General features: G+C 44.3%; 1 protein-coding gene across 1 annotated transcript in view; it reads right to left on the bottom strand.

The window, feature by feature from the left end:
- Window positions 1-21,276, bottom strand: part of LOXHD1 (lipoxygenase homology domains 1) — a 194,840-nt gene that overhangs the window by 171,576 nt on the left and 1,988 nt on the right. The window contains exons 3-4 of the mRNA XM_006034862.2: window positions 8,115-8,195; window positions 6,038-6,222 (exon numbers count right to left, since the gene is read on the bottom strand). Of these exons, the coding sequence (XP_006034924.1) occupies window positions 6,038-6,222; window positions 8,115-8,195 (266 nt within the window). The remainder of the gene's footprint in view (window positions 1-6,037; window positions 6,223-8,114; window positions 8,196-21,276) is intronic.

A 21,276-nucleotide genomic window follows, 5' to 3' on the forward strand; every position in this document is an offset into this window, starting at 1 on the left:
TTTCCTGCTGCTAAATGTAGTGTTTTCAATCAGCTGCAGTTAATGACTAGTGTGAATAGCAGCAGCATTAACCCCTTGGGAGCTGATGGGCAATATGGCCTGCCAACTGATTTGGCCAGTCCTGTTCTGAGGACAAAATGGTGTGCAAATCTCTGCCTGAGAGTGAGTTCAGTCCAGAAGTAACAGCTCCACAAGTCAAGGAATAGCATGTGCGGGTTAAGGCTGTAACAAACAGATGACATAAAGCACAGAGGAGTCAGGTGAAGGGCAAAGCCTCTACAGAAAGACAAATCACAATCACCCCATCTGCAAAAGTCACAATCTTTCCATCACCGTTCCAGGTCTCTCACACTCCATAAAAAACCTGAACCTCTTAGCAGTCATTTATGTATTCATGATGGGAAAATTAATCATGAGAATGGGAAGCAGCTAGCAGCCTCCAAAGACTAGTGGAGACATCCAATTGTGCAAAAGCAAACAGAGAGAAAGAGAGGATGGGCACTCAGATACCAAGTCCGAAAAGAAACAAGACCACAAGGGAAACAAGAATGCCAATTTTGAACGCAGCCAATCAGAACACAGATTTGGGAATCATTAATCTTTAAGCACAGGTACACAAAATCACCTGAGCACAACCAACACCCCCAAAATCACCTGAGCACACAATTATTCATTTGCCTAGCAGCGTGGAAAACATGAGTGTGCCAAGGTGAAATGCCTGTTTAATCCATTTAAGAGTTGCAAAGGGGGGGTGAGAGACCTTTAGGGCAAGCAGCTTGCATGTACCAGGAAAGTCCTATCACAATCTCATTTCAGACCATTATGGATTCAGAGGGAGCAAAATACATTCAGGTAAATTTACATTTGTGGTTGACAGTTCACCTCGGCAGTCTGTGAATGTTTCTCTTTCATTAATTATGGTTCAAGGGGAGCCGCAACTTAAGACAGCTGAGCGGGTCCTCTTCTGTTACAAATTCATACCTGGCGCCTGGCAGACATCCAGCCCTTCACCCATGTCTCTGGAAGACAGCCAGTTCCCCACATTTGTCCAGACAATTGTGTAGCTTCCCTGCTGCAAAATGTCAAAAAATAGCTTTCTAGCAGCTAAAGCAAGCTAAATAGAGGAGACAACGGCAAGGATTTTGGAAGACGCATCTTTCCTTCCGTTTTCATTGCAAATTCTTTAGGAAAGGGAGCATGGCATTCACACCCTGAGAATGTGCAGGTGGAAAATATCTTGGGTGAAAGTTGCCCTAAAATGATGAAGAAGGAGAACAACAGAAGGACACAGGACTTCAGGAAAGCAGACTTTAACAAACTCAGGAACCCAATGGACAGGATCCACTGGGAGGCAAGTCTGAAGGGAAAAGGAGTCCAGGAGAGCTGGCTGTACTTTAAGGAGACCCTCTTAAGGGTCCAGGGGTAAGCTATCCTGATACAACAGAAGAATGGGAAGTTGACCTGCCTGGTTAGACAGCAAGCTCTTCAGTACACTGATACTCAAACAAGGATCCAATAAAAATTGGAATAGAGTAGATATAATAATAGAGTATAAGAGAACTGAATGGGCATGCAAGGAGAAAATTAGGAAGGCCAGGGAATAATCTGGTCACGGACATAAAAAGCAATGAGAAAGGTTTCTACAAGTATGTCAAAAAGAAGAAGACCAGGGAAACCACAGGTCCCTTATGAAATGCAGAAGACAGTCTAGTTCGGGATGATGCAAAGGAGGCTGCAGTATTAAAAAGCTACTTTTTTACTTTAGCCTTCACAAACAGGGGCAGCTACCAGATGACAAGTACAGTTGGTAGCAGAGATAGGGAAGGAGACAAACAGCACGTAGTGAAGAACAAGGGGATCAGGAACAGCCAGTGTGGACTCACCAAGATAAGTCACGCCTGATCAACCTGATTGCCTTTTGTAATAAATTGACAGGTTCTGTGGATGAGGAAGAGCAGTGGATGTGACATAACTTGACTTTAGCAAGGTCTGAGGTCTTGAATCTTGAGGATCTTGAACTCATCAAGAAGCTAAGAAAATACAGACTAGACCAGCGGTTCCCAATCTGTGGTACGCATACCACCAGTGGTATGCAGACAACTTATCAGTGGTACATGTTAACAGGGCCCTGATTTTGAAGCCCAGGAGTTTTTCAAACCATGAAGCTCCACAGCAAACCACCTCCCAGCCCCACCTCTTGCACAGCCTCGGAGAAGAGGAGCTCCATGGTCCCTCCCATACTGCCAGGGCGGTTCAGTCCCACCGGGATTTGGGGTGTGCAAATGGGGGTCCCCGGAAAGCAGCATCTGCAGAGACCTTCCTAAGCTGCATTGGGCCAGTACTAAATGTCACAGGCAGCTGCAGGAATGGGAAAGGGCAGAGCCCGGGAGAAGCTGAACAGATGTTGGGATCGACCAGGGCCAGGGCTGTCTTCTCCCTGGACATGGGGTGGGGAAAGGAGAGGGGAACGGCAGATGGTGCCAGGTCTGAGTGAGGCTCATGGGACCTGCCTCAGTTCCCAGTGCTGTCCAGAGCTCCCCAAGTGCCTCAGTTTGCTTCACCCTGAGATGCTGCCTTTTCTGTTCCTCTGCCTCACATATGGGCTGTGGGACTCGGCAGTCAGACCCACTGAAGACATCCCCAAAAGCATCTCTGGATGGGTAAGTTTACACTGCCTTTTTTCCAATTTACAGTTGTTTTATGTGGCTACCGTAACTGATAAAACAATGTTTTACGATTGCAAAAGGTTTGGATGTTGGTTTAATACGTAGTCTGTCACCTATGTGTGTGAAACATTTGCTGGTGGTACTTAAGGTTGCATCTTTTTTTAATTGCCGGTGGGCGATGTCAGAGTTTGGGAACCGCTGAACTAAAACAATGACTCTCAACCTGGGGGACAGCATCCTGAGGTGCCATCAGATCCTTGCAAGGGTGCTGGGGGGGTGTTGAGGAGATAAGTGAAGGGTAAGGAGATAAGCAGATAAGCTAAACAGATAAATGCAGTCTCTACCTGAATGATCCTCCACCCCGCTGCCCAACCCCTCTGCAAGTAGGTAAGCACTGTAATATATATATTATGTTTTGAAACTAGGTGCTGCTCGATTCATAAACGTTATGGAGAGGTGCCTTGAGTCCACTGAAGTTTAGAAGTACTGGGCTAGACCACTGTAAGATGGATAAATAACTGGTTGGATCATCATGCTTAATAAGCAGTCTTCAATGACTTAATGTCTAATTGGCAGAAGATGTCAAGTGGGGCTCTCTAGCAGTCTCTCCCAGGTCCAGTATTATCTAATATTATAATTATATAAGTATGTAAAGGGTGTGCATCAGGATCTGGGGGAACATCTGTTCACCAGAGCGCCCCAAGGGATAACAAGGGCCAACGGTCATAAACTCCTCCATGACTGTTTTAGGCTGGACATAAGGAAAAACTTCTTTACTGTCCAAGCCCCCAAGGTCTGGAATAGACTCCCTCCAGAAGTGGTGCAGGCACCCACTCTGGGCTCATTCAGGAAGCATTTGGATGCTTATCTTGCTGGGATCCTTTGACCCTAGCTGACTTCCTGCCCCTGGGGCAGGGGCTGGACTTGATGATCTTCAAGGTCTCTTCCAGCCCTAACGTCTATGAAATCTATGAATTAATTATTTGGATAATGGGATCACAAACACACTTAGCAAATTTGCAGATGACACTGAGCTGCATGGAGCTGCAGACACTCTGGAGGGCAGGGCTAGGATCCACAATTACCTTGACAGACTGGAGAAATTGTCTGTAATTATTAGATGAGACTCAACGAGGACAAGTGCAAAGTCCTGCACTTGGGACATAATAATAGCATGCACAAATGCAGACTAGGGAATGAGTGGCTAGGCTGCAGTACTGGTGAGCCTCATCTGGAGTACTATGTCCAGTTTTGGGTCCCACACTTCAAGAAGGATGCGGACAGTTTAGAAACTGCCTAGCCCAGAACAACAAAAATGATTAGGGGCCTGGGAGTCATGACTTATAAGGAATGGCTCAAAGAAATATGGTTATTTAGTCTGGAAAAGAGAAGACTGAGGGGGATTTGATAAGAGTCTTCAGAAATACCTAAAGGGATATTACAGAGAGGATGGAGATGAGCTTTTCTCTGTGGCTGTAAGGGACAAAACTAGGCGCATTGTCCTCAAGCTGCGGCAGGGAAAACTTAGGTTGGAGATTAGGAGGAACTTTCTGACTATGAGGATGGCCAAGCACTGGAAGTTTTCAAGAGCAGAGTTGAGAAGACAGACACTTGGCTGGGATGGTTTAGTCATGGATGATCCTGCCTTGAGCAGGAGGATGGACAACATGAATCTGTGAGATCCCTTCCGGCTCTATTTTCTATCATCCTATGATTCTTTCTCCACTTACAGTGCCAACACGATGTCATTGGCCAGTCCAGTATTCAAAACTGCTTCATTAGAATGACAAGGGCATAGGGCCAGCCTCTTTATCCAGTGGAAAGCAATGTTGGTCAAGTAATGAGTCTTAGCTAATTTAAGAATAGTGACTACTGCATCTATATAGGAGCTTGGACTAGAAAACCCTTGAAGTTCCTTCCAACCCTGATTCTGTAATTTCAGTGAAGCTATGTTAATTCACAGCAGCTGAGGATCTGGACCATGACCTTTTTATTTCCCTGTTGGGTGTGTGAGACAACACATAGTGGCAAACAGGTCTCTAAAAAGGGTGCGATACAATACAAAGCAAATTGAATCAACTCATCCAGAAAGAAGCAATAACAGTTAAAAACAAAAAACAAAAAAAGCAACCCCAAAAGCAGGCGTGCCATTTAAAAGATCCACTGAGAAATCATTTGACCAGTGGGTTTTCCCATTGAGGGACCTAGCTTTGACAGTGTACAGCAGTGAATTATATAATACTTTCCCCCAGTCCCTCAAAAGTATCATTAACTCTTCTGTGTCACAGGCTAAATGGGATACAGAAAGAATAAAACAGTCCAACAATGGACTAGTTGGAGGGATTTCTGGCTGAGCACCTCCAGCGGTATCCTCATTCCTAGGACAACTCATGCTTCATGTGAATTTTTTTAATATACACATACACCAAAAAGAGTATTAAAGGATACCTTCTATATCTTCTATTCATGAAAACTGCCTTAGAAAGAGACACCTCATTAATAGAAAAACAAATGAAGAAAACAATTTGAGATTAGTATCCTGACAATGGCATGAAAAATGTTACCTTCATCAGCACAGGCCAGGTAAAATCTTAACAATAATACTTTGCTATTATACACCCTCTATCAACAGAGGATCTCAAAACACTTGTTAAGTGTAAGAATTATGCCAGTTTTTTATATCAGGAAACCAACACAGAAGCCACATTGAAAGCACTGATGCAACAAATCCTCTCATTATCCACGGAACAAATATGCCAGGTAACAGAAGTACATGATTCCCTTCCCAGCCCACACAGACACAACCCAACTAATTTGCCTTCCCTCTAAGCAGTGTTTGATGATGAACAACTACTTTGTATTCTACACGCCCCAAACTGGATCATTAACAGAGTTGGTATATTCCTGGGGTGGGGCAGGAAAACTCAGGTTTGTTACCATTGAGCTACCTGAAATGAAATGCAAGTTTATTTGCAGGCTCAGCTTTTACATCTTGATATCAGGTCATATTGCCACTCATGTTACTGATATGCATCGTCGCATAGTTTGTGCACCGGGAGTACACGTCTGATTTGCAAGCTTTGCTGCCTCCCTTTCAACATCATTAGCTTAAAACACTCTGCAAAACAGGCACCACTTGAGTAATGATATCATACACAGTACTTCACAAAGCATTGGAGTGCTGGTGTCAAGTTTGAGAGAATGGGCTGGGATCCTAATATACAATGCTACCATCATCTGGAAATATTTAGCATTCAGACATAGAACTGAGACCGCTTTCTCTCTTCAGATAAGACATACTTGTGTTGGGTTGGACTTGGTCCTCTACTGATTAGGAACCAGGTAGCTCAGTTTTATCGTAAAACACTTACTTTTGGGCATGTCCATAGGGCTCAGGGTGGCGACCAGATCTCTGGTGAACTGTCGGTCTCCCTCATCCTTGCTCAGCCAGTTGTTGCAAGGAAAGTAAAACCGGAGGTGGGGTCTGTTCATGTCAGTCACTATCACACGGTCAAGGAACCAGCTTGCATTCATTCCGGTGTTGTCATGCTCAATTCTATGGCACAAAGGAGGAACAAAATGCATGGGCCGGTTGGGATGGGTTGGTTTGATTCTGACAGGTTCTGGCACATAAAATATATCACAAGGACCAACACGAGGCAACATTAAGAGTAAATGAACTTATTGCAATGACCTATGTACTTAAATCTCACACTTCATGGCCCTGTATTTGTTGTTTAATGATGTCACAACCTCCCATTTAAGAAAAAGGTGCCTGTCTGCATGCATGTGCGTGCGTGCGTGCGTGTGTGTGTGTGTATGTGTGTGTGTGTGTGTGAACATATGCACATCTGTTCATAAAAAAATACGTAGATATTCACATACACACATACAAATCCATATCTAAATATACACCCACCCCTACAACCCTCCATCCACACACACACACACACAGAGGTTCACAGAAAAATGTAATCATATATATAAACAATTATATTATCTACATAATTAGCACCCATGTTATTCCTTCCCCTTTTATGCTGCCTCGTTCACCTCTCTCATTTTCTTACTTTGTCTACATCAATCTCTGTTTCTTCCACTTCATTTCTTATTCTTTTTCCCCCCTAACGTTTAATTTCATTCAGATCATTCTGGCATTGATTAAACATAGTTATTATGATAGCTGTTATTTGTGTTACAGCAAGTCATACACCAAACCCAATTACTTCACTGAGACAAAAGCTACAGGTGTAAGTAGGCCCCCTGGCACATGTTTTATCACGTTAATGTGTTAGTTGCACCATAAATAGTAACATGCTACATGTGCGGTTGATTTATAGTGCTACAAAGATGTTCCACAATATATGATAAAAATAAGCTGTCAAGAAGCAGGTTACGGGTTCCACAGCGGAGCAGAGCTGAGGAGCAATCCCATGGGGAACCTGGCAATCCCCGTTCCCATTCGCCTTCCCTGCCTTGTTCTTTAATCCCCGCAGGGGCTGTGGGGCAAGATATTTAATCCCAGGGCCCCTACATGCCATGGATGTCTAAAAACTACACTTGCAGCTCAACTACACACATGGATTTTCAAAGGTCCCAGCATGCCAAGACCCTGGGATCAGGGAGAGGCCTCCTAATCCCTGGGTCCCCGTGCGCCAGGACATCAGAAAAATGCACATGCAACTGGGCTGCACACATGGCTTTAAATGTCCTGGATCACTGGGATCTATAAAAACTGAGTGTGCAGCCCCCAGCTCTTCACATGGCTTTTAAAGTTTCGCCAGGACCAAGGGAGCCTGTGGGTTCGTAGGTGCCAAGTGGGTGTCAATCGACTCCCCACAGTCAGCACTTGCAAATCTGCGCCCAGGGTCTCTGCTGGCAGTGGCACAATTGGAGGCTGATCCTCAGTCCCAACCATCATGCCTGCTCAGTACGAGATAAGCATCTTGCTATACTAGGCATGTCTACATGAGACGTTCACTGCAGAGCTGCCTAATTAGCTCCACAGTAAATTTTCAGTTGTCTGCACGTGTGGCCTTATTAGGTTACACTAAACTAGGATAGTACTTGTCGACACAAGTTCTTTATTCATCAGCAATGCACGTGTAGATGCTGACGGGGCTGGCTGGGGCATGAGGGTGCTTCAGAGTGGGGCCTGTCTGCCCGCTAGCCCTGCACTGGAGCACCCTCGTGCCCTAGGCGGCCCCTCTGCAGCACGCTGAGCCAGGTCGGAGCAGCCCTGGGCTGGCAGGCTGATGCCCAGGGCCCCCTGCAAGCTGGGGCTGCTCCAATCCAGCTCAGTATGCTGTGGTCCTGGGCGCACACGCAAAAAGCAATGCCTGGGAGCAATAAATTCCAGTGTGAAATGTGCCGGAGTTTATTTCCTCACATTAACTGCATGTGTAGATGCGCCTACTGTGTCTAGAGACAGTCGTGTTAGGTTCATACCTTATTTTCTTTATTTGTCCAACATTGTAGGTTTTGATTCGGAACACATCTGTTTTGGTCCTCTCAAAAGCACTTCTACTCCTGCAAATACATACATCAAAGGCCATATTAAGCAGATAGTAATTGTGTCAGCAAACGCACTGTCAGAGATCCACTGAGGATCAGGGTTTAATAATGAAGAATTATCATTGTCTGCCATTGAGCTAACCTGCTTTTCAATGTCTTCATTCCTGTTAAAAGCTCTGAACAGTCAAATGTCCTGGGATTAAAAACCAACTGATCCTTTTTCCACTCTCACATTTTGACAGGTCTGACAGCCTTTCCCCAGCAACTGGTATACGGACTTTGGAAGAAATGCAATGTTAGCCCAAGTGGATGCAAACCTTGGGTCACGTTCCATATCTTCCCCACTGCCCTCCCTCCCTGCCTCAAAAAAAAAAAAACACAAAAAAAAACCCAAACCAAAAATCCACTTTTTATCAATTAATGAAGAGCTGCAGTACTGAGGGATGTTTTGCAAATGGCTTTTGGAAATAACAAAAAATAATTTCCTCAGGCACCACTTAGACATAACATTGAAGATGTTTTTTTTAATATTTTTTTGGACATTTCCTCTTCTCCTGTTCTTGAATTCACCTAAAACTACCTGAACAGATGTAGAATCCACTATATTGTTGATGCTGGGGCATGGCTCTTCCTTCCCTCGCCCTTTGGGTAGTCATTTATGCAACATGCAAATTCTGACTGTTAAAGCATCTCACTGGACCCCAGCCTTGCTGCTCTACAAGGTAGGCAACACTGGTGAACCCGGTCCTTTGTACCTCCTTGTCGGCTGCCTTGTAGAAGCTCGACCCATTTCTCTGTTCCACCGTGGCAGAGGATTGCTCCTTGTTTGAAAGGTTTCCTCTGCTTTTCTCAACACGTCTCCTACATCAGAACAAGAATGGAGCAAGGAGTGTGTTTTGAATAAACCCCATGGTCCAAAACTACTTTGGCAGATGGTGCTATTCTGGAACTCAGGTGGGAATAAGAGAGGATGCAAGTGGAAGATGGAAGTCTTGCCACCTACTTCTTCTGACATAAAAAGACTTTAAAGAAGTAACCACTGCTACTTGGCCATTAGGAGGAACTTGGACATTAGGAGGAACTTCTTCACAGTTAGAGTGGCCAAGGTCTGGAACGGGCTCCCAAGGGAGGTGGTGCTCTCCCCTACCCTGGGGGTCTTCAAGAGGAGGTTAGATGAGTATCTAGCTGGGGTCATCTAGACCCAGCCCTCTTTCCTGCCTATGCAGGGGGTCGGACTCGATGATCTATTGAGGTCCCTTCTGACCCTAGCATCTATGAATCTATGAATTCCTGCACCACCTTCCTGTCCCATACAGGAGTCTGAATTAGTCTGTAGGACACGTCATTTCTAAAATATTAGGTACCCTTAGCATTTTGTAGGTATATGTAGAATACAGCAGGCGTGTCTACACGCTCATTAATGTGATGTCATTATGGTGCATTAAGTTTAATACCTGTAATGACAGGTACTAACATAATGAGCCGTAATCCATGCTACTGCGCATTAGCACAGATGAAAGTTGGGGGGGGTTTGTGACGCTACTGCACATTAGACTAAATCTACTGCACATTAGCACAGGCTTTGCCCGCCATGCTGAAGTTCAGTAGAAATAGTCTTCTGCACATTAAGCATCTTGTGTAGACGTGCCCAGTATAATCCAGTGTGTAAGATACTGGTGTAGGAGTCAGAGGCTCTGGGTTCTGTTCCCGGTTCTCTTCCCAATTCTGCCATGGCATGTCTTTGGCCAAATCCACTCATCCTTCTGAGCTTGTTTCCCTCATCCACACTTCAACTTCCAGGCAAGATTTCTCTCTTATGTCTTGGCATGGCAAAGGTGAGACCCGGTCTCTACCAGGACTTGCAGACACTAACACAAATAAGAGTATACAGAAAACAGAAGTCATATTTCAAAAATAAGAAGCCACCACATTGGAGCACAGCCATGCTGCAGCAACAAGCAGCTCAAATAGTAATAATGTGAGCACCAGTGTCCAGCTTTGCTCAGATCTGTTTTCTGCGCGTTTGCGATATGCTCCTGCCTTTGTTTCAAGCTCGTCTTTTTGTATTGTGCAAATACACGTGTAGCTTTCACCCTGAGAAGCAACACTGCTCATACTGTGCTAGAACAATTGTTACTACATAAAGAGGCTAAAACAGTTAACCTTGTCAGAAAGCTTTGGCAAGAAGCAATTAAATCCAGTCAAGCTTTCCTCATCCGCAACTTGGCTGTCAAACTAAAAACAGTGAGCAAGTGCAAGGCAATTAGTTTGCCAAGCTTGAGTGAACATTGTAATGACAGTGGTTTCTCCCTGCTTTTACCCTGGAGATCAGTGCACCATTGCAGATTATCCAAAGTACTACAGGGATGATGTAGAAGTATTAACGGCAGCTAATTATCCAAAAGCTTTTAGTACACTAATTTTGTGTGCTGCTGGTTTATGGCACTCACATGATAATTCTAAGTGTTTGAATACTGTATTAAGTTTACGTGTGGTTTCGATTTCTAGCATTATGTTCGTAACACTGGCACGACGCGGTGGTTTCAAGACACAGAGAGAAAACTCAATAATCAAACAGCAAAGAGCGCATGTCTGCAATCACTGCCTTGAACAACTGCAGTGTGTGTCCATTACGGGTCTTGAACGAGTGAGTTTGGGAAAGGATTTGCAATTGTGTCTGCAGCCCAGGAGGCAAACTTTTGGAGAGTGTCCTTGGCAAGCTGCGGGCAAAACTGAACGAGCATGAAAAGTCTTGGACTGCATATGCGACAGCAAAGGGGAAAATCTGCATGGTTTGGGGGAAAAAACCCAAGTTCTTGTTATTGGTGTTGCTCAAATACAGCACAATCACAAGGGTAAAAAGAGATCCAACCAGTGAACTATTTACATAGGTTGCAACAAAAAAGGAAGAGGGGAATTACAGGTGGTCTGCTATAGATGCATTTAAACTAGAAAAATGTTGGACCTGTTATTATAAGGAGTTTGACATCAGGATAACAAGGGAACTGGAACTACCCAGCCTCTGATGATAAATAAAGCACAAAACACCTGAACTAGAAACTCCAGCTGTACCTTGCTAAGACCCAAAGCTTAAAACATAGTGAAGTTTTAGATATGCCTACCGGTTAGCATCTGACATGGTAACTTGCATAATTTCTCTTGAAATGTTAATTCTTATCTTGAATTAAGAGGAGCTAATAGGATTAGGTTTCGAGTCATGTCATTTATATGTTGCATTTCTGGCAATGGTTTGTCATATATGTAATACAGTGCATTTCTGTAGGTAGCAGGCTATACAATCTAGAGCTAAGTGGATAAGTCACCACAAATAATATATTCACCAAATATATTTGGTGAGGCTTTAGGATCATAAGGAAATCTTAGGAACCGTTTGCAAAAAGTGGTAGGTTTAAGAATAGAGCCTAACAAGTCTTTAGCGTTAATGAAATAAACTGAATGAAGGTGTCTCTGAAGGGAAAGCACAAACCAGTATAATTATCATTTTGGCAATATTTATGGGGCGTGTTACCTGGCAATGCAAGCTGCACATTGAAATTCCTGAACCATATGGCATGCCCACACTGAACAATCTGTAAAGGTATTTGGAGATCATGTCTGAAAGGTCACAAGCAAGTGCAGTAAAAACATTAATTTGGGGGAGATTAAAAAGATGCTCCGTTAGGATTATGTTTGAGACATTATTGTTTTAGTGGTACATCTATTTCACATGGATTTTAGTATTTTTATTGTTGCTACTGATGTGTTAAAAGACCCTGAAACTGAAGCTAGAAAATCCTGGGTCTAGTAAGACTGATCACAGTGAAGGCCAGGGGGGGAAAAGTGCTCCTTAAATCATTTGTTAGCTAACACACAGTGAAATCCTAATGAGGACAAGGCAGGTGTCGTTTTCTCACATGTTGGCTGATACAGGTAAGCACTGTGCTTCCTCCAATTGCAATATATGATTGTTACTATGACTTAGCTAATAGCTAGCTAAAAAAACCCAACCCTTTTCCCCCCAACACAATTTTCTGCTTGCAGCCTACAGTGCTGTCATTAATATGCTTCTGTGAGGGATAAATAACCCAGACAAATTGGCCTTCAGATCTTCTGCCAAGCTTGTTGTCATTCTGCTGACAAAATCACGACAAATCAGAAATCTGCTGAAAGTACTGCAGAAGGCAGAGACGCGTCGGAAAATACTCCAGATGGGAAAATTACCAGCTGAAAAGCACACCAACTGCAAGCGTTCATGAAACAAGGACATTATATTCCCTTTGCTCTGAGTAATCTGCTATCAGATGGCAAGGTCCTGGCAAATTGGTTAAACAAAGCATAAAAACACCGGTGCCTGTCTCTTGCACAGTGATGTAATGGGCACACTCAATTGCTTGCAATTCCTTGCAGTTAAGCTGGGTGAGTCCATAGAAAGAAGATGGCTACCAGTAATCAGTAATAATCATGATAGCTCAGCACTAGGCCAAATCTCTGACAGCTCAAATACTGTCTTATCACCAGCAATGGACTCGCTAAGGATCAGTTTAAAAAGCCAGTTCAACTCTTGAAGCTGTCCTAGAAGAACAAACGCAAGAATTCAGCCCTAAATCCAGCTGCAAAATAGATCTTAGAAATGGTTGCAGCAGTTGACAGGTGCTAAAAGGGAATGGCAGGGCCTACGGGCCAAAGAAACAGTGCCACCAGGTCAAATTGCCATCTGGCTGCAGGTATGAGCTGGCACACAAAAGTGCGATTCATTTACACCTAAGCTGTCCAAGGCAGTAGTCACCAACTGGTAGATCACGATCAACTGGTCGATCGCGGAGCCTCTAATGGTCATTCTCAGTCTGGGGGGCCTGAGTGTGGGCGCGCACACGCGTAGCATTACCATACATCCAGGTTTTCCCAGACATGTCCTCTTTTTTGGCCCCCTGTTGTTGTGTCCGGGTGGGTTTTTGAAATACTAGCAAATGTCGGGGTTTTTGCTTTGCCTCTGCTTTCCCAGGCTAGCTGCTTGGGGCTGGGAGCAGTGGGCAAGGTGATTGGCTGCCGGGGGTCACATGGTCTGCACACAGGCCCCAGCAAACTGCTCCCAGGTAAGAGATACAGCTGGTTTGATTGTTTCTGTGCATGTTTGTATGTGTGTCCGTGCACACACACACTACATGGATGGCAGGTCTGGGGGGACACAGCTGCAGGTCGGGAGTGAGGGGCACCAGCAGGGCTGGGGGGGCAGTGGGATGCAGGTTGGGAGTGAGGGGCAGAGGCAGGGCACAGGCATATCACTGCCCCCCCATCCTATACCCCTCCCTCCTCTCCTCTCCCCCGCCCCCGCTGCCCTCTTTTGCCCCACCCACCCACAAGTGTCCTCTTTTTTGGTACTGGAAATATGGTAACCCTCATAGAGTAGGGACCCAGCTGGGCCTGCTGGTGGGACAATCAGAGCCCAGGTGGCTCATTCAGGGGTGTGGGTGGGCTCCCACCATTGCGCGCACCACGATGGAGGCCTGTGGGGCATGTGCCCCCTCGATCTGTGCATAGGGTGGAGGTATATCCTGGGTTGCACTTTAATTCAAAAAGTGATCTTGTGCTTAAAAAGGTTGGAGACCACAGTTCCAAAGCATTGAAATGATGACTTAAAGTAATATATAAAGTATTTCATAGATTCGTAGACATTAGGGCTGGAAGGGACCTTGGAAGATCATCAAGTCCAGCCCCACGCCCGAAGGGCAGGAAGTCAGCAGGGGTCATAGGATCCCAGCACGATAGATATCCAAATGTCTCTTAAAGTTAGCAGTTCCTATTTACCAGTTACATGCAAAATGCATTCCAGTGACTTTAACCATGACACACAAGCTGGTGCTTAAATATGCATAAGGTTTACACGGAAAAGTTAAGGTTCTTATAATATTTGTCATGAATTTTCCTGACAAGGCTGTTATAAAATGGATGTGTGAACTACATAATTAAATAAAATATTTGGGTGTTAAATCTAGGTCATTATTTCCATATTCTAAGGGGGAAGGGATTTGTCAATAGTGGTGGTCTTGTGTGATTTGTACATTAGTACACTGGTATTATTCATAGCAGAAAATATAAGTAGATCTGGTAACTCCTCTGCTTGAGGTGGCTCAACACCTTCATTATATAAGATCATGTTATCAATTGCTCATAAGTACCAAACTTTAACCACATGGGCCAAAATTTCCCTTTTGTGCATTAGCTTCAGGCTGGATTCATCAAAAGACAGTTTCAAAAAAAAAAAAGCTGCAGTCATTTTGGAGTGTGAGATTACTGCAAACTATGTGATTATCCCCATGTTTAAATACCCTTACAACCATTTTGATAAGAAGCTTGAGCACTTCTTTGCTTGGAGAAGGGACTTGAACTTTGGCAAGGGGGGACTCTGTTTTTACTGGTAGCATGACTGATAGTATACCCCATGAAAAAACCTCTCCATTTGGCCAAGTTATGCACCTTGTGCACATGCTCCTTCAAGACTTCATTTGGTAGGTGACAAGTCTTTCTGTAGAAAGTATCCCAGGCCTTCAAGGACTGAGATTGGCTTTGCTTACAATTGCTGCTCATGTGCTTTATGGCTGCTGACAGACATGGGTGGGGAAAACCAAAAAAACAGCACTTTACCAAAAGAGGAATTGTGTCAATTTGACCTGGTTTACCTAGCATCTGTACAGCTCTCACACTTCTGCGGAGCTTTTATCTAATAGCCGATTTAGTTATTAGATGAAAGCACCAGAAAGCCCCACTGAAGGGCGTGAGTTATACAGACACTGGGCAAATCGGGTCAAACAGATGCGATTTCTCTTCTAAGCATGCACTGTGCCTGGGGAAGGGGGTGCAGTGTCAAGATGAAAGTAAAGCACTGTTTTTCCCCCCATGCACACATTTGTAAGCAGCCTATGAGGCTTTTTTTAATTGCATGCCCAAAATGGGCCCAAATTCAAGCTGCAGGGGCTGTTTCACTCCTGACATTTCCTAGCGGTTTGTGTTTAACTCTGCAGCTTTAAGCAAACTGATACCAGTTTTTCTGAGTTATCTTAGCTCTAGGTTAACAAAAGACTGGGGGGGGCAGGGGGTGTGGAGAGTAGGGAGACATTTTAAAAAGTTTATTTCTACTTTAAAATAGTAACAAGTACAGCGTAAAAGTGCAGAAATGTGCATCTCCTCTCCCCAGGAGCCAAGCAGGATGTGCTTGTGAGTAACAGCACACCCGTATCACCAGAGAGTGAAACCCCATTCTTCCCGATACCCTTCATAGGGTTACACATTTAGGGCTAGAGAGAGACAACTTCCTTTTTCAATCTTTTTTTTTTTTTTTTTTAACCAATGTAGACTATTCCCCAACTCCTAACCATGCTCCTACACCAGTGTTTCCCAACCTTTTCCAGCTCAAGGCACACTTGTATTAATAAAAGTTTCCCGTGGCACACCTGTTAAGGCATCATACCTGTTGTAGCTCATGGCCATGGCAAAAGTCCACAGCACACCTGTTCATTTCTAATGGCACTCTTTTGTGCTGCGGTACACTGGTTGGGAAATACTCATCTACACCACCATTGAGCTGTAGCAGCTCATTAGCTGAGAGGATGGGGTAAAGGAGGTGGGCAGGAAGTTGGGGATGGCCCAACATGGGGTGGCCCCTGCTTGGCTGGGCTTGACAATGGCCAACAGGCTGGGGAACATGCTCTAGCACCCCCCATGCCCTCCCAGTCTTCTGGTCGGGGCCATTGCAGGCATCTGGCTGCCTTTCCCAATTGAGAAGTGAACAGGAGTTCAGGGGGTTATCCATCCAATCTACAGAGCTTAGAGAAAGATTGACTTGATTCTGCCTCTAGCTTTTTGACTGTCTGTACTTAGCCCGAGTATGCTATCAAAAGAAATGCATCGTGGAAACCCCTTTGTTTGTACCACTGTTTCTGGGCCTCATAAGTCTGGAAAACTCTTCTTCTTCCATGGCTCTCCTTATCCAACCATTCCACTGAGCATGTCAAATAGCTTGTTCTTTTCTTATAATAAAGATTTTTTTCTTACAATCTAGATTACTGTATTTGCTGAAGTTAACAATCCTCTTCTCCCTGTAATTTCTTTATCTATCTTAAGAGTCACTGAATAAAAATGATAATGAAATCCTGATCCTTTTGAAGTCTTTAGCCAATAGACTCCTGCTGACGGCAACTCAGACTCTTCTGCTAACGTAATTCAGCACAGCCCTACAAACTTCTGTAGAGCGACCGTGATTTATATCAGCTGAAGATCTGGCCTAACATGTAGATGTTCCTAAATTGATCTCTGTTTAGCTGAATTATGAATGAGAAAAAACCCTGTGAAACTAATTCAAGACCAGGTAGAAGAGGTTGGTGATTTAAAGAAAAACAAAACAAAAAAACCCCCAACATGTTAAAAAAAAAAAATCAATCTAGAGCATAATCCTTCAAACTCCATACTACCACTTATCAAGGCTTTCTTTTAAGTTGTAATAACTGCTAACCCAATTTTTTTAGGGGGGGGAAAAACAGATGGATATTCTGCTTGACATAAACAGGACTGCATAAGACTGACATTGAGAAGCAGATTAGTTTATCTTAATGAACAAGGGCACAACTGCTAGTTGAATGTTTTAGTGAGAACAGCATTTCCAACAAGTTAAACAATCTCTTTTATTTACCCCATCCCATCAACCTTAGTTCACGAGCAGTACAAGTCACTAAGCAGGAAATCATGAGCAAAAGGACCTGAGACTCAAATTTCAGGGGGACCTTTACAATTCTACCCACGGTGCAGAGATCTCCCCTGGGGACAAGGCCAATGTCTGCAAGATAGATATAAGAGGCCTCAAAGGCAGGAGCAACCCATGATTTTCTGCGAGGCAATGGAGAGGGCCTGCTAATGTTATACTGCCTCTGGGCCATGCTGACAAGTGCCATGATGAGGTAGGGCCTGCCCACATGCTCCTGTTGCCCCATACCAGAGGAGGCAATGGGCACCTTGGGCAGAGGAGCACCTTGCAGTGCTGCCAGCTGCATGCTCAAGGCCACCCTCCAGCAACTACACTCACTTCTGGAAATGTGTTGAGCGTGCAGGGTGTACTTCACAGCAGCGCAGAAATGCCTTGGGAATCTGTAGCTGTGCAGACAGACCCAGTGGGCAAACCAGGTCTGGAAGCCACAGAAACATAACTCTTGTCTTACTCCTTGGCTGTGCCACACATACAGTTCCTCAATGGGTGGCCTTGTGAGCGTCCTTGCATTTGGGAACGGCCAGGTGGCTATGGGTGCTCCAGCCTCCTTTCAGCTACCTACCACTGCTCTGCCATAACACCAGCGACAGCTTATTTTATGCTGAAGCTTTGGGCTGTTGGTCTCAGAGCTGTTATATTGAGTCCAAGCTGCCTAAAATTATGCATATGCCAGTGGACTTCCCCAATGCCCAGATCCACCAGATTGACTAATGCTTTGGGCTGGCAGAAAAGACACAGGAGAAGTCAGCCCAATGCATGGAGGACAGCAGAGGCTGCTTGATTATCCCTGGGTTAAATAAGAGATCCCTTTCACTAGACTTGGCAGGCTTCAGTTTCCAAAATGCATGTTTCTTATGACAAGACAGTATGAAAATTCATGTGTGTTTTTACAATTGCCTTACTGCCAGGCAAATGTTAAAAACACATGGTATTTCATCAGCTTGTCATGCCTTGTCATAATTTTTACATGACAAAAAGTTCTGAAATGTCATGTATTTCACTACCAGCACACAATCACAAAAGGAGAAAAAAAAACACCTGTTCTAAACAGAAGCTGAAATGGTAGTACCTTCTTTAGGAAATGCATGGTATTTTATCTTCTTATCATATGCCATGAAGCAAATACCTATAAAATGTCATGCATTTGCAGTCATTTCACTGGTGAACTCTATATACACATTTAGTTGGAAGATGCATGAGATTCCATCCTTTTGCCATATTCACAAAGCTGCATAACACATTTGGAGACAGGCCACGTATTCTCTGGTTGGCTTCATAGTTAGGGGGGAAAGAAAAGATCAGTCAATTAAACAACAGGACAATAACCTGTGTCCTGAATAGCGTTCTCTTGTATTTGTTTGATAAACTACCCACTGTGCTGTAAGCATTTGCTTACAGATGCTGAAATTTTAGCTGATGCTTCAGAAACTATGAGTGGAAAATTGTCTGGATAGAAATGGTCAACTCTCAGGAGGCCAGAGTTTAAAAACCTCCAATTGCACGAGGCACTTGCTTGCTATGATTCGCATTCCCTTTCCCAGTCACTTTAACCCTCTGCTTTCCTCAATAGCGAGGACAAGGCTGAAAACAGCAACCAGTAAAATGCTTGTATACGTTTCTTCTGTTGCTGTGATAAGCTACTGTGTGTGGGGTTTTTTTCCTCCAAGAAACAGTGCTCACGTGGCTGGAAGGAAAAAATAATTAACAAGAGTGTCCACAAAGAGGACCTATGCAACTTGTAAATCAGCTATGATCACAGCTGATTAACAAATAGCCACAAACAGTCACCAGGATATCCTGATTTCATCTCAACAGGGGATGCAGCATTTAAAAAAAGAGGGGGGCGTTATTCTTGCTAAGGTCACCGGCAGGGCAGCACTCTGGTGCCTCTCAAGGACTTTTTCACCTAAATGCTGACCAGAACTAAAACCCACCAAAATGAAAAGCCTTTAATGGCCTTGTAGTTATTATAGGCAGATAGGAGTGAAGCTCTGTTAAAGCAGTGGCACTTAGTGGCCAAAGCTTTAGATTGGAATAGAGAGACGTGAGTTATATTTCCAGATCTACTACTGATGTGCCATGAGATCTTGGGAAAAAGTCACATTGCTACCCTGTGCCTCAGTTTCCCTGTGTGTAAACTGGGGAGATTTACCCCAGATTTACCCTAATGAGTGAAGTACTTTGAGGTCTATGGATAAAAGTGCTACATAATTGGGGGGGGTTGCTTTGTTTTGTCTGATATAAATGCATAGGCAGCAAGTTCTCACCGCTGTCGGTGATGATGGTTGCAATACTAAAAATCTCGGGGCCAGCTCTGATTTTAGAATATCCAATATGGCAAACAGGTCTGAAATTTCATGTATTTTCTTTACCATTCCCATATCATTTTCTTTACAGAGTCTCATGTTTGAGTTGCTTCACTGGGAAGAGAAGCTCTTTTGAGGGTAAAATTTAAAATAGTTGCAGGTACCTCCTGTCGGTGCTGTAGAAACGGAGAAAATGTGAAGTTACCGCATGACATTAACAGAGGGTTAATATCTTCTGAAGCACATTTTCAATAACATTTAAACACCACAAGCACAACAAGAGATGGAGGCGCTGGCAGACTCCAGAGGTGAGGGGGAACTGCTATTGTTTTCTACCAAGACCTTGCTCTAGCCTGGAGGACAGAAGGTCTGGGCTCCGTTCCTGGGGCTGTATCACCTTGGACAGGTCGGTTTATGCCTCCGTGGCCGCGTCTACATGAGATGCTGACTGCACAGTCATCTAATACTTTTATACACAAGTACTAAATGACTGCGTGGTAACCAGAGTCACTGCACAGCAGCTTCGCCGAACGGCTTTTTGGCGATGCTGACCGCAGTAGCTCATTACTACTGCGCAGTAGCATCACATCACGCTTCGTGCCATGCAACGCTACTGCGCAGTAGTAATGAGCTACATACAGCGCAGTCAGCATCTCATGTAGACGTGGCCTGTGCTTCCTTTTTTATCCCCCTGCCATTTATTTGACCTCTTTATAGAGTACGAGCTCTTCAGAGACAGGTCTGTCACTCACTACACTCCTGTGTTGCTTGCTGGTCCCCCACTCGGTGAAGGAGACAGATCTGTTACAGCTCCACTTAAAGAACCGCGGTTCTTTAGCTCAAGCTGTAGCCGCTCTTGCTTCTAGCTGGGCGAGGCCCCATTCGGTCCCTGGCTTTAATTAAGGGGCACCTATACAAGAGCAGCAAGGCTGCTCCGATGCACTGTAATTCCAGCACAATGGAGCAGGCTCGATTAATCCAGTTTGCTGGAGCGTGATAAGTACTACACTCCAGCAGACTCCAGCGTCTTGTGTATCAGTAACCCCGCGCTTAAACATGGCGACAGGGGTGCTTTAACTAAAGCTCGTCAAATGAGCTTTAGTTAAAGTGACCCTGCCACCGTATTTAAGCACAGGGATGCTGATACATGAGACGTTCTGGGTGCTTTCATTAGAGCCGCTCTCAAAGCTGCTGTAATTAAAGTGCCCCCACCCACTCCCAGAGCACGAGTATAAATGCCCAAGATAATGCCTGTAACACTTGTTCAACATCCAGAAGAAATGGAGCTTTAATGTCAAATTGGAGAGATTCAGCAATGCAAATAACTACTGCTAGTAGTAGGATGGTTTCTTTATTTTTTTATTTTATTTTATAAATAGTCTCTGCATTGCTGGGAGCAATTTTGCCTGTGACACCATGTGCATCTGCAAAACCAAGAATCTGCCTAGCAGTTCTGTAATGCACAGGCCGACATTGGCAACACACCTTTCAAGCCCGGCCTTCTTTTCTTATGCAAATCAATCAAAGATATTTTCAAAATCAATAGGCTATCACTGGATTTTCTCTAACACTAGGTTTCTTTCTCCTCTCAGAAAAAGAGCCACTAAGATGCAAGGCAGGCTGAGGGAAAGCAGCACATATTTAAAATAAAGTGTCGTTGTTACAAGTTAGCTGCTTTTTCTTTTCTTCCTGTGTCATAAGGAAAAATGCGTATACTTTTTTACTGCAAGATAACAGCCTGTTGTGGCATCTGAAGCCCTGTGATGCGTCCCTTGATTTTTCTTAGTACCTTCTCAAAAATGTCTCCCAGCCTTCCCCAGCCTGGTGCCGGTCCTCAGAAAGAGAAACAGGCAGATTTTTTAAACGAAGAACTAGCCATCTTTAGAAACGCTTTTGACACAAGGCCAAAATCTCGGCTGATAGAAACTGGCTCCATTGATGGTCTGGCCCATACTTTCCTGAACCATTAAGTCTAAGTTTGCAGTCGTCACAAGTGTCATTCAAATAACTTGCCTGGTGTTCAGCATTTGCATTC

This window comes from Alligator sinensis, unplaced genomic scaffold (assembly GCF_000455745.1).
Source record: "Alligator sinensis unplaced genomic scaffold, ASM45574v1 scaffold518_2, whole genome shotgun sequence".
In the NCBI taxonomy this organism is placed as follows: domain Eukaryota; kingdom Metazoa; phylum Chordata; order Crocodylia; family Alligatoridae; genus Alligator; species Alligator sinensis.